The sequence below is a fragment of the Thrips palmi genome, unplaced genomic scaffold, assembly GCF_012932325.1.
Source record: "Thrips palmi isolate BJ-2018 unplaced genomic scaffold, TpBJ-2018v1 HiC_scaffold_6, whole genome shotgun sequence".
Taxonomy (NCBI): domain Eukaryota; kingdom Metazoa; phylum Arthropoda; class Insecta; order Thysanoptera; family Thripidae; genus Thrips; species Thrips palmi.
In genome coordinates, this window is record NW_023144633.1 from 3,292,993 (window position 1) to 3,310,183 (window position 17,191).

The 17,191-nt window shown below is 61.3% G+C and overlaps 1 protein-coding gene across 1 annotated transcript in view; it reads right to left on the reverse strand.

Moving 5' to 3' along the window:
• LOC117651726 (twitchin) overlaps nucleotides 1–17,191 on the reverse strand; it is a 63,070-nt gene that overhangs the window by 11,927 nt on the left and 33,952 nt on the right. The window contains 42 exon segments of the mRNA XM_034396031.1: nucleotides 3–55; nucleotides 129–513; nucleotides 596–898; nucleotides 974–1,273; nucleotides 1,359–1,634; nucleotides 1,718–1,881; nucleotides 1,959–2,676; nucleotides 2,757–2,923; nucleotides 3,009–4,032; nucleotides 4,110–4,232; nucleotides 4,311–4,769; nucleotides 4,846–5,148; nucleotides 5,225–5,524; nucleotides 5,608–6,192; nucleotides 6,272–6,853; nucleotides 6,933–7,235; nucleotides 7,309–7,423; nucleotides 7,500–7,966; nucleotides 8,039–8,344; nucleotides 8,512–8,811; nucleotides 8,995–9,276; nucleotides 9,372–9,674; nucleotides 9,755–10,339; nucleotides 10,411–10,546; nucleotides 10,619–10,785; nucleotides 10,874–11,173; nucleotides 11,262–11,543; nucleotides 11,633–11,935; nucleotides 12,049–12,360; nucleotides 12,442–12,726; nucleotides 13,042–13,344; nucleotides 13,808–14,113; nucleotides 14,199–14,335; nucleotides 14,406–14,556; nucleotides 14,628–14,930; nucleotides 15,001–15,309; nucleotides 15,385–15,591; nucleotides 15,660–15,874; nucleotides 15,954–16,092; nucleotides 16,188–16,312; nucleotides 16,503–16,644; nucleotides 16,940–17,084. Of these exon segments, the coding sequence (XP_034251922.1) occupies nucleotides 3–55; nucleotides 129–513; nucleotides 596–898; nucleotides 974–1,273; nucleotides 1,359–1,634; nucleotides 1,718–1,881; nucleotides 1,959–2,676; nucleotides 2,757–2,923; nucleotides 3,009–4,032; nucleotides 4,110–4,232; nucleotides 4,311–4,769; nucleotides 4,846–5,148; nucleotides 5,225–5,524; nucleotides 5,608–6,192; nucleotides 6,272–6,853; nucleotides 6,933–7,235; nucleotides 7,309–7,423; nucleotides 7,500–7,966; nucleotides 8,039–8,344; nucleotides 8,512–8,811; nucleotides 8,995–9,276; nucleotides 9,372–9,674; nucleotides 9,755–10,339; nucleotides 10,411–10,546; nucleotides 10,619–10,785; nucleotides 10,874–11,173; nucleotides 11,262–11,543; nucleotides 11,633–11,935; nucleotides 12,049–12,360; nucleotides 12,442–12,726; nucleotides 13,042–13,344; nucleotides 13,808–14,113; nucleotides 14,199–14,335; nucleotides 14,406–14,556; nucleotides 14,628–14,930; nucleotides 15,001–15,309; nucleotides 15,385–15,591; nucleotides 15,660–15,874; nucleotides 15,954–16,092; nucleotides 16,188–16,312; nucleotides 16,503–16,644; nucleotides 16,940–17,084 (12,670 nt within the window).

The window sequence follows — 17,191 nt, forward strand, 5'->3', positions numbered from 1 at the left end:
GGCAGGAACCCAGCCTCCGCCATGGGTAAGGTCGCGCTTCTCGACCACGTAGGCGCTGCGGGAAGGCAAGGAAGGCGTCAGCAAGACCACGACAACAACTTTCAACCAATACAGTGTCATCTACTTACGTGATTTCGCTGCCTCCGTTGTCCTTGGGCGGCTTCCACGACAGGGTCACGCTCTGGGCCGTGATCTCCTCGTACTCGAGGGGCCCCTCGGGCGGGCCGGGCCTGTCCAGGACGATGACCTGGAACGAGCCCTCGTCGATGCCGGAGCTGTTGCGCAGCAGCAGGTGGTACAGGCCGCTGTCGGAGCGCTTGGCGTTGACCGTGTTGACGATGGTGTGGTAGCCGATGGACGTGATGGTGGTCCTGGCGTCCGTCTGCAGCTCCTTGCCGGCCACGGACCACACCACCTCGGGCGCGGGCTCGCCGATGAAGTCGATGTCCACGTGCAGGATGGTGCCCGCCTTGATGCGGATGTCGTGCAGCGGCGTCTTGATCTTGGGCGCCACTGCGGGGAGAAAGGCGTGCTGTCACGGAGGCGAACAAGTGCACTGTAAATCGAAAAGCAATTCTCGAGTAGCGGGACTCACGGTAGCGGTCCTTGGCGGTGACCACGTCCGAGGGCTCGCTGGGCTCGGACTGGCCGGCCACGTTGGTGGCGATGATGCGGAACTCGTAGTCCTGGCCCTCGGTGAGGTCGGGCACGGTGGCGGTGGTCTGCTTGGCGGGCACGTGCACGGCGTTGACCCAGTAGGGGCTGCCCTTTTCGCGGCGCTGCACGATGTAGCCCGTGATGGGGCCGCCGCCGTCGGTCTTGGGCTTCTCCCAGGCCAGGTCGGCGTGGTCCTTGCCCCAGTCCGTGATGTTGGGCTTGCCGGGCGCGCCGGGCTCGTCTGCGGGAACGACACACTTCGTGTAGGAGACGCACGCTGGGGGAGGCAAACACTGATCGAAGGGCCTGTACTCACCAACTTCGTTCTTGGCCACGATGGGCTTGGTGATCTCCAGCGGCTCGGACTCGCCGATGATGTTGACGGCGCGCACGCGGAACAGGTACTCCTTCATGTGGATGAGGCGCAGCACCTCGTGCTGCAGGCCGGTAGCCATGCCCGCGTCGGCCCAGGTGCCGCGCGACATGTCCATCTTCTCCACCACGTAGTGCAGGATGGGGGAGCCGCCGTCGTCGGCCGGGTGCTTCCAGTTGAGGCGGCAGCTGTCCTTGGTCACCTTGCTGACTTCAAGCGGCGGCAGCGGTGGGCCGGGCTTGTCTGCAGGCACAGGGCGCAAGGTTCGTGGTTCGAATACCGGTCTCGTCTCATTTGTTTAAACTAACCTCAACGCCAGTCAACTCACCCAGCACAGTGACGTAGGCGGACGCCGAGGCCTCGCCCAGCTCGTTCTTGAGCGTGAGGGCGTAGCGGCCAGTGTCGCTGCGCGCCGAGAAGGGGATCTCGAAGGTGGTCTTGGTGTTGGTGGTCATCATGTCCGCGCGGGTGCCCACGGGCTTGCCCTCCACGGTCCAGGACGCCTTGGGGCGCGGCGACGCGTCGATCGGCACCTCGAAGCTGATGCGGTCGCCCGCCTTGACCACCAGGTCCTGCAGGAAGGCGCGGTCGATGGTCGGCGGCGCTGCAGGGAAAAGAGGACGCCGTCAGTATTCGAACCCGAGACTCCGATTGGACGCGTCCGCTGCAACACTGCGGTCTACTCACTGAATCGTGCTTTGGCCACGACGGACTTGGAGGCGTCGCTGGGCTCGCCCGGGCCGCCCTTGTTGACGGCCACGACGCGGAACTCGTACTCCTCGCCCTCCACCAGGCCGGGCACCGTGGCCTTGGTCTGGTTGCCGGGCACGTCCATGGCCTTCTCCCACGGCCTGCAAAGCACCCAGCGGTTAGAACGAGACCCCCAAAATACAGTGCAGCGCCGCCCTGCCTGCAGCAGCCTACTCACCCGAACTTGGACCTCTTCTCGATGACGTAGCCGGTGATGGGGGAGCCGCCGTCCCGCTTGGGCGCGGTCCACTCCAGGTCCACGTGGTCCTTGTCCCAGTCCACCACCTCGGGCGTGCCGGGCTTCTCGGGCTTGCCGAAGGGGTCCTTGGCCGTGATGGGCTCGGTGGCCATGAGCGGCGCGGACTCGCCCTGCCTGTTGACGGCGCGCACCCTGAACATGTAGTTGTGGTTCTCGATGAGGTGGTCCGCCTTGATCTGCGGGATGGGCGTCTCGCCGACCGGAACCCAGCGCAGGTTGTCCGAGTCCATCTTCTCCACGATGTAGTGCAGGATCTCGGAGCCGCCGTCGTCCCTGGGCGGGCGCCACGACAGCATCATGCTGTTCTTGGTGACGTCGGCGTCCTTGAGCGGGCCCTCGGGCGCGGTGGGCACGTCCAGCACCGTCACGTTCACGGTGGCCGTGTCCTTGCCGTTGATGTTCTTGGCCACCAGCTTGTACTCGCCGCTGTCGGTGCGACGCGCGTCCGTGATGCGCAGACGAGTGTTGTAGTCCTCGTTGGTTAGCTTGACGCGGTCGCCCTGCAGCAGGATGTTGTCGCGCAGGCTCCACTCCTTGGTGGCGGGCGGCTCGCCGTCCACGTGCACGTCGAAGTCGAAGTTGAGGCCGGCGCGGATCTTGATGTCGACCATGGCCTTGCGGTCGATCTTGGGCGGCACTGCATCGGCAGATAAAGCAGTGTCAAGACCATCGAAATGGAAAAAGCGCAGAGTTCCTAGCTTTCGGAAAGTGTCTCACCGTTCTTGGCGCGGGCGACGTGCGTCTTGGACGCGTCGCTGGGCTCGCCGGGGCCGGCCTTGTTGACGGCGCGGATGCGGAACTCGTAGGGTGTGCCCTCGATCAGGCCGGGCACCTTGCCCGAGCAGACGTCGCCCTCCACCTCGGCGCACTTCTCCCAGTTGGGGCTGCGGGGAAAGGAGGGGAACCATTTAGTAATCAGCAAACAGAATGGTACATCTCAGTGAGGAGGTGTAGACCACTGCCACTTACTTGAACTTGTCCTTCTTCTCGATGACGTAGCCCGTGATCGGGGAGCCTCCGTCGCTCCTGGGCCTGTCCCACGCCAGCTCGACGAAGTCCTTGTCGAAGTCGGTGATCTCGGGCGTGCCTGGTTTGCCGGCCGGGTCGAAGGGGTTCTTGGCCTCGATGGCGGCGTCCGTGGTGAGGGGCTCGGACCTGCCCAGCTTGTTCTCGGCGCGGACCCTGAACTTGTACTTGTGTCCGGGCTGGAGGCCGTCCACCTTGAGCGTGGTGGCGGGCCCGTCGGTCTCCCCGGCGGGCACCCACCTGCCGGTCGCCTCGTCCATCTTCTCCACGACGTACTTCTCGATGGGGTTGCCGCCGTCGTCCTCGGGGGCCTTCCAGGCCAGTGTGCAGCCCTTGTCGTGGATGTCGGACACCTTGAGCGGCCCCTCGGGCGCGGACGGCTTGTCCAGCACGATCACCTCCACCTCGGCGATGTCCTTGCCGTTCTTGTTCTCGGCCGTAACGATGAAGGTGCCGGAGTCGGCGCGCGTGGCGCCGCGCACGCTCAGCTTGGTGTTGTAGTCCGAGTGCGTGACCTTGACGTTGTCGCTGGAGCGCACCTCCTTGGCGCGCAGCAGCCAGCGCGTGTCGGGCATCGGCTCACCGGACACCCTCACGTCGAACACGTAGTTCTGGCCCGCGCGGATGCGGATGTCGATCAGGTTGGTGCGGTCGATCTTGGGCGCCAGGTTGCGCGGCTTGGCGACGATGGCCGGCGTGGGGTCGCTGGGCGCGCCGGGGCCCGCCTTGTTGACGGCGCGGACGCGGAACTCGTACTTCTGGCCCTCGATGAGGTCGGGCACGGTGGCCGTCAGCTCCTCCGCCGGCACCTCCACCGCCTTCTCCCACTGGCCGTACTTGTCCTTCTTCTCGATGATGTAGCCCGTGACCGGGGAGCCGCCGTCGTTGACGGGCGGGGTCCACTTGAGGTCCACGTGGTCGACGTCCCAGTCGGTGGCCTTGAGGTTGCCGGGCGCGCCGGGCTCGTCTGTGGAAGCAACGGGAGGTCATGAGCACGGCGAAGCGGGCAAGGGTGGCGAGAGTCCGCGAAGGCTCGCTACTTACCGAAGGGGTTCTTGGCGATGATGCTCTCCTCGGCCACCAGGGGCTCGCCCTCGCCCTCGGCGTTGACGGCGCGGACGCGGAACTTGTACTCCTTGCCAGGAGTCAGGCCCGTAACGTCCATGTCTGTAAAAAAATAATAAAGTGAGGATTTGAACCACTGTTTTTTAAGCCGAAAAGCGAGTCTTTAGCATGTGTACTCACGAGGCTCGGTGCTGCGGCCGCAAGGTACCCAGCAGCCGGTCTCGGGGTCCATCTTGTCGACCTGGTAGTACTCCAGCGGGGTGCCGCCGTCGTCCAGCGGGCGCTTCCACTTGAGCTTGCAGCCCTCGTTGTGCACGTCCGAGATCTCGAGCGGTCCCTCGGGGGCGGACGGCTTGTCGGTCACCACCACGTTGATGGCCACCATGTCCTTGCCCGACGAGTTGGTCGCGGTGACCGTGAACTCGCCCGAGTCCTCGCGGCGCGCGGGCCGGATCACCAGCTTGGTGTTGTAGTCGATGTTGTCGACCGTCACCCTCTTGCTGTTCTTGAGAGGGTTCGAGGCGCATCGCCAGTCGATGTGTGGTGGCGGCTCGCCGCTGACGTTGGCATCGAACTTGAGCGTGGAGCCCGCGGAGATGGTGATGTCGCGCAGGTTGCGGCGGTCGATCTTAGGCGCCACTAAAACAGAAATAAAAACCATCAATAAAACCTTCTTTATTTTTTTGTAAGCGCGGAAACCGGGCGAGATACTTACGGAACCGCGGCTTGGCGGTGAAGGTCTTGCTGGCGTCGCTGGGCGTGCCAGGGCCGGCCTTGTTGACCGCGATGACGCGGAACTGGTACTCGTTGCCCTCCACCAGGCCCGTGACCGTGCCCTTGCAGTCGGGCGTGTCGGTCTCCAGGGCCTTCTCCCACAGCGCGCTGTACTTGTCCTTCTTCTCGATGATGTAGCCCGTGATGGGCGTGCCGCCGTCCGAGATGGGCTCCTTCCAGACCAGGTCCACGTGGTTCTGGTCCCAGTCCTCGGGCTCCGGAGTGCCGGGGGCTTGCGGAGTCGCTGCAATAGGATTCAATCGGCGTTAGCTCCAAGTTCATTCACCTCGCGCAACCACTGCTTCAATTCCAAAACTCACAGTAGGGGTCCTTGGCCACGATGGACGTGTAGGTCTCCAGGGGCTCGGACTCGCCCTCCTTGTTGAGTGCCTTGACGCGGAACTTGTACTCGTGTCCGGGCGTGAGTCCGTCCACCACCATCTCGGGGTCCTTGGACTTGCCCACGGGGATCCAAACGCCGTTCTCCGGGTCCAGCTTTTCGACCAGGTAGCCGTCGAGGGGCTCGCCGCCGTCGTCCTTGGGCCGCTTCCACTTGAGCTTGCATCCCTCCTTGTGGATGTCCGACACCTCGAGCGGGCCCTCGGGCTTGCTGGGCTTGGCTGCGGGCAGGGCAAAGCACGCCGTGAGGAACAGGAGCACAAAACCTGACAGTCCACTTTAAGCATAGATCAAGGCTACTTACACACGACGGTGACCTCCACCTCGACGGAGTCCGTGCCGTACTTGTTGGTGGCGGTGATCTTGTAGATGCCGCTGTCCTTGCGCTCGGGCTTGTCGAACGAGAGCTTGCTGTTGTTGGGCACGTTGACGATCCTGCGCACGGTGGTCTCGTGGACGCGCTTGGTGCCGACGTTCCACTCGACGTCGGGCGCGGGCTCGCCGGTGATCTTGACGTCGAAGACGAAGGGCTCGCCCTCGCGCACCGTGATGTCGCGCAGGTTCTTGCGGTCGATCCTGGGCGGCACCTTGCGCGCCTTGCAGGTGATGGGCTTGCTGGCGTCGCTGGCCTCGCCGGGGCCCGCGGCGTTGATGGCGCGCACGCGGAACTCGTAGGGCGTGCCCTCGTCGAGGTTCTCCACCTTGCCCTTGCACTCGGGGCCGCGCGTCTCGGCGGCCTTCACCCACCGCGGGCTGCCCTTCTCGCGCTTCTCGATGACGTAGCCCGTGATGGGCGAGCCGCCGTCCTTGTTGGGCGCGGTCCACTTGAGCTCCACGAAGTCGCGGTCCCAGTCCGTGGCCTCCGGCGTGCCCGGCGCGCCAGGCTCGTCTGCGGGAAGAAGGGGAGGGTTAAATAAACAAGGCGTACTTTCACGGCTTGCAGTTTCGAGGACTGCCGCCAAGCTTACCGAACGGATTCTTGGCGACGATGGCCTCGTCCGCCTCCAGCGGCTCGGACTCGCCCTCGGCGTTGACGGCCATGACGCGGAACTTGTACTCCTGGCCAGGCTCCAGGTTGTTGAGCTCGATGAACGGCTCCTTGGCGCGGCCGGCGGACATCCAGCGGCCGGACTCGGTGTCCATCTTCTCCACGGCGTAGTAGTCGATGGGGACGCCGCCGTCGTCTTGCGGCGGGTTCCACTTGAGCTTGCAGCCCTCCTTGTGGATGTCCGAGATCTTGAGCGGCCCCTCGGGCTTGCCGGGCTTGTCGATCACGGTGATCTCGATGGACACCTCGTCCTTGCCGGAGCTATTCTCGGCCTTGATGGTGTACAGCCCGGTGTGCTTGCGGCTGGCCGCGCTCACCACCAGGCGCGTCTTGTAGTCCTCCGACTCGATGGTGAGCTCGTCCTTGGACTCGATGCGCGCCTTGTTGTGGAACCAGGTCTTGGTTGGTGGCGGCTCGCCCGAGATCTTGACGTCGAAGCGGATCTGCTGGCCCGCCTTGATACGCATGTCCTTGAGCGTGGTGCGGTCGATCCTCGGCGGGGCTGCGGGCAAAAGCGGATACGTAACAGAAAGTGATAGGTAAAGGGGAAACCGGGCGAGGGGCCCGCGCGAGTGGCTTACCGAAGCGGTCCTTGGCGGTGATGGTGTCGCTCGGCTCGCTGGGCTTGCTGGCGCCCGCCTTGTTGACGGCGCGGATGCGGAACTGGTACTTCTGGCCCTCGATGAGGTCCGGCACGGTGGCCTCGTGCTTGTTGCCGATGATCTCCACCGCCTTGGTCCACTTGGAGCTGCCCTGGTCCTTCTTCTCCACAATGTAGGACGTGATAGGGGAGCCGCCGTCGCTCTTGGGCTTCTCCCAGCGCAGCTCGGCGTGGTTCTTGCTCCAGTCCTTGACGTCCGGCTTGCCCGGCCTGTCCGGCTCGTCTGCAAACAGAGCACGTCGGGTTAAAATACCCGCACCACCTGCATTTTTATTTTCCCATTTGGCGGTACTTACTGTACGGGTTCTTGGCCGTGACGGGGATGTCGGTTTCCAGAGGCTCGGATTCACCCTCGGCGTTGACGGCCTTGACGCGGAACAGGTAGTCCTTGCCCTCGTTCAAGCCCGTGACCTGCGGAAACACTCGTTAGAACGCCCTGGCAGTCCCCAACAACACGCCGCCCTCCCCGGCACTGCTCCACACTCACGTCAGCCTCGGGGGTCTTGGAGGTGGTGACGGGCACCCAGCGGCCGGTCTCCGTGTCCATACGCTCCACGACGTAGTGGTCCACGGGCTCACCGCCGTCGTCCTCGGGCTTGTCCCACTTGAGGTGCACGCCCTCGGCGGTCACGTCGGACACCTCGAGCGGGCCCTTGGGCTTGGACGGCTTGCTCAGCACCAGCACCTCCATCTCCACCTTGTCCTCGCCGTGCGCGTTCTTGGCCGTGACGGTGTACACGGCCGAGTCGGCGCGCTTGGCCTTGGTCAGGATGAAGGTGGTCTTGTAGTCCTCGTTCTCGATCTTGAGCCGCTCGTTGGACGTGAGCACGGCGCCCTGCAGCGTCCAGGTGATGGCGGGCGCAGGCTCGCCGGTCACGTCGGCTTCGACGCGCAGCAGCTGGCCCACGCGGATGGTCTTCTTGAGCAGGTTCTTGCGGTCGATGTGCGGCTTCACTGCGGGCACACGGTCGAGTTAGACAGACGCACAAAGGCACAGGCCGCCAGACTCAGGGAGGGTCTACTCACGTTTGCGCGGCTTGGCGATGACGGACTTGGAGGCGTCGCTGGGCTCGCTGGGGCCGGCCTTGTTGACGGCCACGATGCGGAACTCGTACTCGTGGCCCGGCTCGATGCCGTTCTCCACGCGGCCCTGCGTCTTGACGCCGGGCACCGTCGCCGCGTCCACCCAGTTGCGGCCCTCCTTGTCGCGCATCTGGATGATGTACTTCTCGATGGGGGCGCCGCCGTCGTCCCTGGGCGGCGTCCATTGCAGCTCCACGAAGTCCTTGTCCCAGTCCTTGGCCTCGGGGCGGCCGGGCTTGCCGGGCTCGTCTGCACAAGCAAGCAAGCGTTAGCACACGGCAACTCAAAACATTTTTAAAATTTTCATCTTTTTTCCAAAATTTCAAATTTTTATGTTTTTTTAAGGATTTTTTAATTTTAAATTTTATAATGTAAATTTTGAAAATTTTCAATGATATCTTTTGGCGAAGTCCTACCGAACGGATTCTTTGCGATGATGCTTTTCTCCGTCTCCAGCTCCTCCGACTCGCCCTCCTTGTTGACGGCGCGGACGCGGAACTTGTACGGCTTGCCCTCCTGCAGGCCGGTGACGGTGGCCTCGGGCTCAGTGGAGCGACCGCACGGCACCCAGTGGCCCGTCAGCGGGTCCAGCTTCTCGATCTCGTAGTACTCGACCGGGGTGCCGCCGTCGTCCTCGGGCTTCTCCCACTTAAGCTTGGCCGAGTTCTTGGTCACGTCCGACACCTCCAGCGGGCCCTTGGGCTTGCCTGGCTTGCCTGCAAGAATTCGTGGAGAAGGACGGCATGAATGACAAGCAGCGCCATCTAAACTGCAATCTTAAACATCGGAAGCGCCTGGTAGGCAACATCTGCGGAACCACACACCCGTGTGCCGCGGGCCTGCCTACCCAGCGATTCACAGGCGCTCCCCAGCCGCACCGCACGGCCTTTTCGGCTTACCCAGGACGGTGATCTCCAGCTCCGCGGTGTCCTCGCCGCTGTCGTTCTTGGCCGTGATCTTGTACACACCACTGTGAATGCGCTTCGTCTTGAGGATGCAGAACTTGGTGTTGTAGTCGATGTTGTCGATGCGGTACTGGTCCTCGGTCTTGATCTCCTTGTCCTTGAGGGTCCAGGTCACCACTGGTGGCGGCTCGCCCGTCACCTTGATGTCCAGGGACAGCGTGTGCCCGACCTTGATCACCACCGGGTTCAGGTTGGTGCGATCAATGTGCGGCTTGACTGCAAACAGAAAAAAGAACAATTTAGATAAAGATAGGCTTGGAAAACAAAAGGAAAATGGCGCCGCTGCGTCGGGAATGGATCCCGGTACTCACGGTGTCGCGCCTTGGCGGTGTGCATCTTGGTCTCCTCGCTGGGTTCGCCGGGGCCGGCGCGGTTGATGGCGCGCACGCGGAACTGGTACTGGTTGCCCTCTTCCAGCTTGGGCACGGTGGCCTTGCAGTTGGGCCCGTGCACCTCGGCGCACTTGACGAAGTTGGGGCTGTACTTGTCGCGCATCTCCACCACGTAGCCCACGATGGGGGCGCCACCGTCGCGCGCCGGCGGCTGCCACTCCAGCTTGACGGAGTTCTCGTCCCAGTCGACGATCTCCGGCAGCCCGGGGGCACCGGGGGCGTCTGTAAGTAAGGGGGGCAATCAGCGGAGATGCAAACGCTTTGGGTTAGTGACACCTCACCGTGAGCGGCAGTGCGCTTACCGAAGGGGTCCTTGGCCAGGATGGCGTGGTCTGTCTCCAGAGGGTCGGACTCGCCCTCGTCGTTGACGGCCTTGACGCGGAACTGGTACTTCTTGCCGGGCTCCAGGCCCTTGACCTCGTGCTCCGTCTTCTCGGGGTCGCAGAAGCCGGCCGGTGTCCACCTGCCGGTGGTCACGTCCATCTTCTCCAGGGTGTAGCCCGTGAGCGGCAGGCCGCCGAGGTCCTTGGGCTTGTCCCACTTGAGCGTGCATCCCTCCTTGTGCACCTCCAGGACCTCCAGCGGGCCTTCCGGCTTGCTGGGCTTGTCCAGGATCTCCACCTCGACGGTGGCCTCGTCCACGCCGTTGGCGTTCTCCGCCTTGAGCGTGTAGATGCCCGTGTCGGCGCGCGTGGTCTCCGTCAAGGCCAGCTTGGTGTTGTACTCCTCGTTCTCGATCTTGACGCCGACGCCCGTCAGCGGCTTGCCGTCCTTGGACCAGGACGTGATGGGCGCGGGCTCGCCCTTGACGTCCACGTCGAAGCGCACGGCCTGGCCGGCGCGCACGCGCACCTTCTGCAGCTTGTCGCGGTTGATCCAGGGCTTGACTACGCACAGAGAGGGGTGTCAGTGTCTGCAGGGTGGCGGGACGCGGGGTAGCCTCCACGGCGGTACTCACGGTTCCTGGCCTTGGCGATGATCGGCTTGGTGGGCTCGCTGGGCTCGCCGGGGCCAGCCTTGTTTACGGCGCGGACGCGGAACTGGTAGGTCTGCCCCTCCTTGAGGCCGGGAACCTTGGCCGTCCGCTCCGGGCTCTGGGTGAGGAGCACACCGTTAAAACACGCAACCACGAGAGAGCTACGATTGTCCCTGCCGGCTATACTTACGTGCGTGGCAAGGACTTCGTCCCAGCCGGCGCTGAACTTCTCCTTCTTCTCGATGATGTAGCCCGTGATGGCGGCGCCGCCGTCGGACTTGGGGGCGTCCCACTTGAGGTCCACGTGGTCCACGTCCCAGTCCTCCAGCGACGGCGTGCCCGGCTTGCCGGGGGCGTCTGCAAGGCCACGAACACGTCAGCGGAAGTCCATGCTGTTCTTTGCCGTTTACATCCTAGCGAAAGTTTCATGCGCGAGGGCACTTACCGAAGGGGTTCTTGGCCGTGGTGGCCTTGTCCGTCTCCAGCGGCTCGGACTCGCCCTCCTCGTTGATGGCCTTGACGCGGAACTGGTAGTCGTGGCCCTCCTGCAGGCCCTTAACCTCGAACTCGGGCTCGTCCGTGCGGCCGATGGGCACCCAGCGGCCGGTGGCGGTGTCCAGCTTCTCCACCGCGTAGCCCGTGATGGGCTTGCCGCCGTCGTCCTCGGGCTTCTCCCATTTGAGCTTGGCCGAGTTCTTGGTCACGTCCGACACCTTGAGCGGGCCCTTGGGCTTGGAAGGCGCGGCTGTGCAAGGAAGGCGTCGGTTCAGTAAAAAGTTACGCTAAAAAGTTACCTTGGGTTTTAAGTTTTAAAAGTAACCAGCGACACTCACAGAGCACGGTGATCTCCACGGTCTCCTCGTCCTTGCCGTGTTGGTTCTCGGCCACGATCTTGTACAGGCCCGTGTTCTTGCGGATCGAGTCCTTGATGTTGAGCTTGGTGTTGTAGTCCACGTTGACGATCTCCACGTTGTTCTCGGACTTGAGCAGCTTGTCGGCCTGGTACCAGGTGATGGTTGGCGGCGGCTCGCCCCGCACGTTCACGTCGTAGTTGATGGGCTTGCCGGCGCGCACCACGATCGGCTTCAGGTTGGTCCTGTCGATGCGCGGCTTCACTGCAGGACATTCGAAAACACTCATCAGTTTGACGTTTCTAAAAAATAAGCGACTTTCATTTTTGCAGCTCGGAACGCAAAGCGCTTACGTGCACGGTGCTTGACGGTGTGCATCTTGGTGGCGTCGGAGGGCGGCGACTTGCCCGCCTTGTTGACGGCCACCACGCGGAACTGGAACTCGGCGCGCTCCTTGAGGCCTTCCACCTTGGCCTCCAGCTTGTCGCCGGCCACCTCGCACGCGTCCTCCCAGTCCGGCTTGAAGCGGTCCTTCTTCTGGACGATGTACTTCTGGATGGGGGAGCCACCGTCGCTGTCCGGCTTGGCCCACTTGAGGTCCACGCTCTCGTTGTCGTAGTCCACGATCTCGGGCGTGCCGGGCTTGGTGGGCTCGTCTGCAGGGGACAGGTTAGGCAAATGAGCACAGACGGCAAGGTATGGTGATGCACCGACAGTAAATACTAAGCCTAAGTACTGGGTCACAGGGAGCTGATTCCGGGACACTTACCGAAGGGGTTCTTGGCGATGATGGCCTTGTCGGTGAGCAGCGGCTCCGAGTCGCCCTCGGCGTTGGTGGCGGTCACGCGGAACTTGTACTCGTGGCCGGGCTCCAGGCCAGTCACCTCCAGCTCGGGCTTGTCGCGGTCGCCGGGCACCTTGCCGACGCGCACCCACTTGCCCGTGGCCGTGTCCATCTTCTCCACCTCGTACTGCAGGACGGGCGAGCCGCCGTCGTCTTCCGGCGGCTGCCAGTGCAGCTTCAGGCCCTCCTTGTGCACGTTGGTCGCCTCGAGCGGACCCATCGGTGAACCGGGCTTGCCTGGAAGGGTCAAGGGGGCAGGTTCAATTTTACGTCATTCACCTTTTTTTTTTAGAAAAATTTCCGGCGGCGCATACTCACTGAGCACGGTGAGCTCGACGGTCTCCTGGTCCTTGCCCGAGGCGTTCTCGGCGATGAGCGTGTATTTGCCGGTGTCGCGGCGCGTGGCGTTGGTGATGCAGAAGTCGGTGTGGTAGTCGATGTTGTCGATCTTGATGCGCTCCGTGTTGACCAGCGGGATGTTGTCGCGCCACACCCACGACAGGGTTGGCGGCGGCTCGCCGGTCACGTCCACGCTCCACTTGTGCGTGCGGCCCGCCTTGATCGTCACGCTCTTCAGCATGGAGCGCTCGATCATGGGCTTCACTGCGGGGAGCGTTCGGAAATTAGGTTTAGGGTAATGGAATGTCAACTAAGACGACCACGCCCAGTGGACCAGAAGACCGATGGAGGCGGCCAAAACTCTAGACGCGTTTTGAGCTCCACAGTCGCTAAATGGGACTCGAACCGAACCTGTGACCCCACCAATGGACTCCTCGTTCTAAGAGGAATCCATTGGTGGGGTCACACGTTCGGTTCGAGTCCTTTTAAGCGACTCTGGAGCTCAAAGCGCGTCTAGAGTTTTAGCCGCCGCCACCGATCGTCTGGCCCACTGTGGCACGCTTGGAACGCGGGACTCACGGTTGCGATGCTTGCAGACGTGGTTGTCGGTGGCGTCGGACGGCTCGCCGCCGCCAGACTTGTTGTGCGCGCGCACGCGGAACTGGTACACCTGCTTCTCCTTGAGGCCCTCCACGACGCCCTCGCAGTTGTCGTTCTCCGTCTTGGTGACCTCCACCCAGTCGTTGGAGTGCTTGTCCTTCATCTCGATGGTGTAGTGCGTGATGGGGCGGCCGCCGTCGCTCTGGGGCTTGGCCCAGCGCAGCGTCACGCTCTTGTTGTCCCAGTCGTAGATCTCGGGCTTGCCCGGCTTGCCCGGCTCGTCTGCAACAGCGCGCGCACAGTCAGGGCCACGCCTCGGCCGCGCCCACCCCCTCGCCTTGCACTTGTCGAAACTGCGACCCCTTGGGCCTCGCTAAGACGCAGTGCGAGAGGACGTGGGCGCCACTCGAGGACAGACAGAAGTGGGACGGACAAGTATCATTCCCGGCTAGTCTACGACGAGAACGTGCGAGTGCCGCTGGAGGCTAAGTAGTGAGGTGGAAAACCAAGTGTGGTGGGCAACCCGTGCAAGTGTGGGGTACATGCGTCTAGGCCTATCGCCGTCATGCAGGCGAACCAACCGCATCTCTCTCCACTTACCGAACCGATAGTCAGAAAATGGGAAAGAAACCAACAAGATGAGACACAAGTTTTTGCTCCAAGATATTTGTGTGTGGGACGATGTTGGAATATGACGAAATAATGAAAGAGTCAAGTGCGACGGAAGGTGGCGCATTGGTCTTACCGTAAGGGTTCTTGGCGATGAAGCTGTCGGTGGTCTCGAGCGGCTCGGACTCGCCCTCCTTGTTGACGGCCTTGACGCGGAGCTTGTACTTCTTCTTGGGCGTGAGGCCCGTCACCTTGAACGAGTCGGCGTCCGGGCCGACCTCACCGGCGGGCACCCAGCGGCCCGTGTCCATGTCCATCTTCTCGATGACGTAGCCGGTGATGTCGCTGCCACCGTTGTCCTCGGGCTTCTTCCACTTGACGGTGGCGTGCTGCGCGCGGACGTCCTCCACCTTGAGCGGGCCGCCCGGCGGCGTGGGCTTGTCTGAGGGGCAGAGGGACAGTCAGCGGACTGGTACTCGAACCCAGGGACCTGCCGAGGCGGCCGAGGCTCGAAAGCGCGTACTCACCGAGCACCACCACGTCCGCGGTGCCCTCCACCGTGCCGGAGCTGTTCTTGAGCACCAGCTTGTACTTGCCGCTGTCGAAGCGGACGGCGCGCCGCACCGTCAGCACCGTGTTGCGCTCGTACTTGTCGATGGTGATCCTGCGGGCAGAGAGGTTAGTCCTCCGCTCGTTTCCGCGCTCCGGGCGCTCAGCACCACCTCAGTCCTCACCTCTCCTCCTTGTCCTCCTTGATGTCGGTGTTGTTCAGCACCCAGCGGACCTCAGGCTCGGGCTCGCCGCCGTACTTGATATCGTACTTGATCGTCTGGCCCTTCTTGACCACCAGGTTGACGAGGTCGTTGCCGATGATGAAGGGTTTGACTGCAAAGCCCGGTCACAGTTAGTCGATGCAACGCGGGCAGTGTCTCAGGGTGGCGGCGATCGATACTCACCGAAGCGGCACTTGGCGATGATGGGCTTGGTGGCGTCGCTGGGCTCGCCGGGGCCCGCCTTGTTGACGGCGCGGATGCGGAACTCGTACTGGGTGCCCTCCTTGAGGCCGTCGATGGTGGCGGCCGTCACGTCGCCGGCGATCTCCTTGCCGGTCACCCAGTCCTTGCCGAACTTCTCCTTGAACTCGATGACGTAGCCCGTGATGGGGGCGCCACCGTCGTTCAGGGGCTTGTCCCACTTGAGGTCGGCGTGGTCCTTGTCCCAGTCCACCACCTCCACGTTGTTGGGCTTGCCGGGTTCGTCTGGAAACGGTCTGAGTTAGCGGGTCCCTCAATGCGGTGGCCGATTATAAGGCAGACTTTGCGTACTCACCCCATGGGTCCTTGGCCAGGATGGGCTTGGCGAAGGTCGCGGGCTCGGACGAGCCGATCTTGTTGACCGCGCGGATCCTGAACTTGTACTCCCGCTTGGGGGTCAGGTCCTCGCATTTGAAGACGGTGGGCGCGCCGGGCTTGACCTCGCCCACGTTGTCCCAGCCTCCCTTGACGCTCAGGTCCTGGCGCTCCACGACGTACTTGAGCAGCGGGGCGCCGCCATCGTCCTTACCGGGCTTCCAAGCCACGATGCACGACGAAGCAAACACCTCCGTCACATCCACGTCCTCGGGAGGTGAAGGTACGTCTGGACAAAAGCAAAGTCAGTCCTCAGTAACTTGTTCGGCGACCTCGTTACCGACACCGGCTTCACAGTACTTACCCTGCATGTTGATCTTGAGATCCTTGACGGCCTCGCCCTGCTTGTTGCCAATGCGGATTTGGTACGGGCCGCTGAGCTCGCGAGCGGGCTTCTTCACCTTGAAGACCACCTTCTCGTCCATGACGATGATCTCCACGTCCTTGAGGGGCAGCGCCTTGCCGTCCTTCATGAGCTTGGCCTCGATGGGCGACTGCCGGGTGCCGTCGACTGGGGAGCAATGAGCACGTCAGGAACGAGTTCATGTCGTATCGTTTGGCAGGGGCAATGGTACTTACTCTTGAACGGAATGTCGAAGATGATGGGCTTGTTGCAGGGGCCCTCTACCTCATCGGGGAAGTCAGGGATGGGCTTGCCTTCGCCCTTCTTCACTGAGAGCTGGCACGAGGAGCTCAAAACACCCGACTCGCAGGTGATTTCACCTTCGTCTGACATCTCCACTCTGTTGAAGACCAGTTGATGCTTTCCACCACCCAGATTCTTGATTTCGACCCTGAAAAGAAGTGAAAGTTAGAATGCTAGCGGAGGAGAAAGGTTAGTCTATTTCTCAAAATATTAATAAAAATAATCACCTCTCATCTGGCACGATTGGCTTGCCGTTGAACTTCCATTCGGCGGGGGCTGTCTGATCCTGGAGCTCAACATCCAGGATCACCTTTTCACGTTCAATACCTGTAGTATCTTTGAGTTTCTTGTTGAAGCGGTTCATGTCTGGAACATTACAAGTTCGACAAATACTTCTATCAGCAAACTGCAAACACGAACTGCCAAATCAAGTTGTCGTCAGAATTAGTGCGAGTACTTACATTGAACTTGTATTTCCGCTTCCGTTTGGTCTGCGTTGGTCGTGCATTTGTACATGCCGCTGTCGGTGACCTTGGCATCCTTGATGACCATCTTCCGCTTTCGGCCATCTTGAGTGATGGTAATCCTACGCGTTTTTCAAAGGGCAAGGGCATGCGACACAGATTAACTCATTAGGATCCATCAGGAGACACAAAAAAGATCATTTGCAATTTACAAAAATTATTACGACAATTATGTAATTTTTAAACTTCCAGCAATTCTCCGTAGGATCTTAAACCGTTGATGCTGCTCGGGTCAAAAAAGGTAATACAAACCTTTTGTCAGGCTTGACTTCTTCGCCATTTTTGAACCACTGTACGTCGCCTGTAGCGTCGTCAAGTTCGCAGAGAAGAGTGATGGTGTCCTTCTCAGTGAGCTGCTGGTGTTTAAGAACCTTGACGAATTTGTATGGGTATTCTGTAGGAAGCAGGCAGGAAAATAAACACACGAACGGACATAATCCAACTGACAAACGACATGCAGCGAGGGAATCTCAGACATTTTCCAGAAGGTAACAATGCAACGGTGCAGGTCTTTGGTCACTCCAATAAGGTACACTTTCAAACAAAACATTACTGCTAATAGGGGAGGAGCAAAACTGATTAGCTTTCCGGAAGACAGGTTTAGAAGTCTGAAATACGTGAACGGCACAGTGGAAGAGAATCAAGTTAGTCCTATCCAGCGGCACGATTCAGGAGGTTGAACAGCTCACCAGAAATTTTGACTTCTGTGATGGTCTTTTCATCCTGCTTTTCAATCTTGCAGGTGTATTCTCCACTGTCCTCCAAGACAGCAGATTTGATAACAAGGCGACAATTTCCTTGCATATCCTTGGTGATCTCGTAAATATCGCCATCCTGTTAATTTTACAACACAAGGATTATTCTGAATAATGTTAAGACTCCAAAAATATTTTGCCGAGAAGAAATGGACAGGTACTCTCAATTTGCAATTAGATGTGATG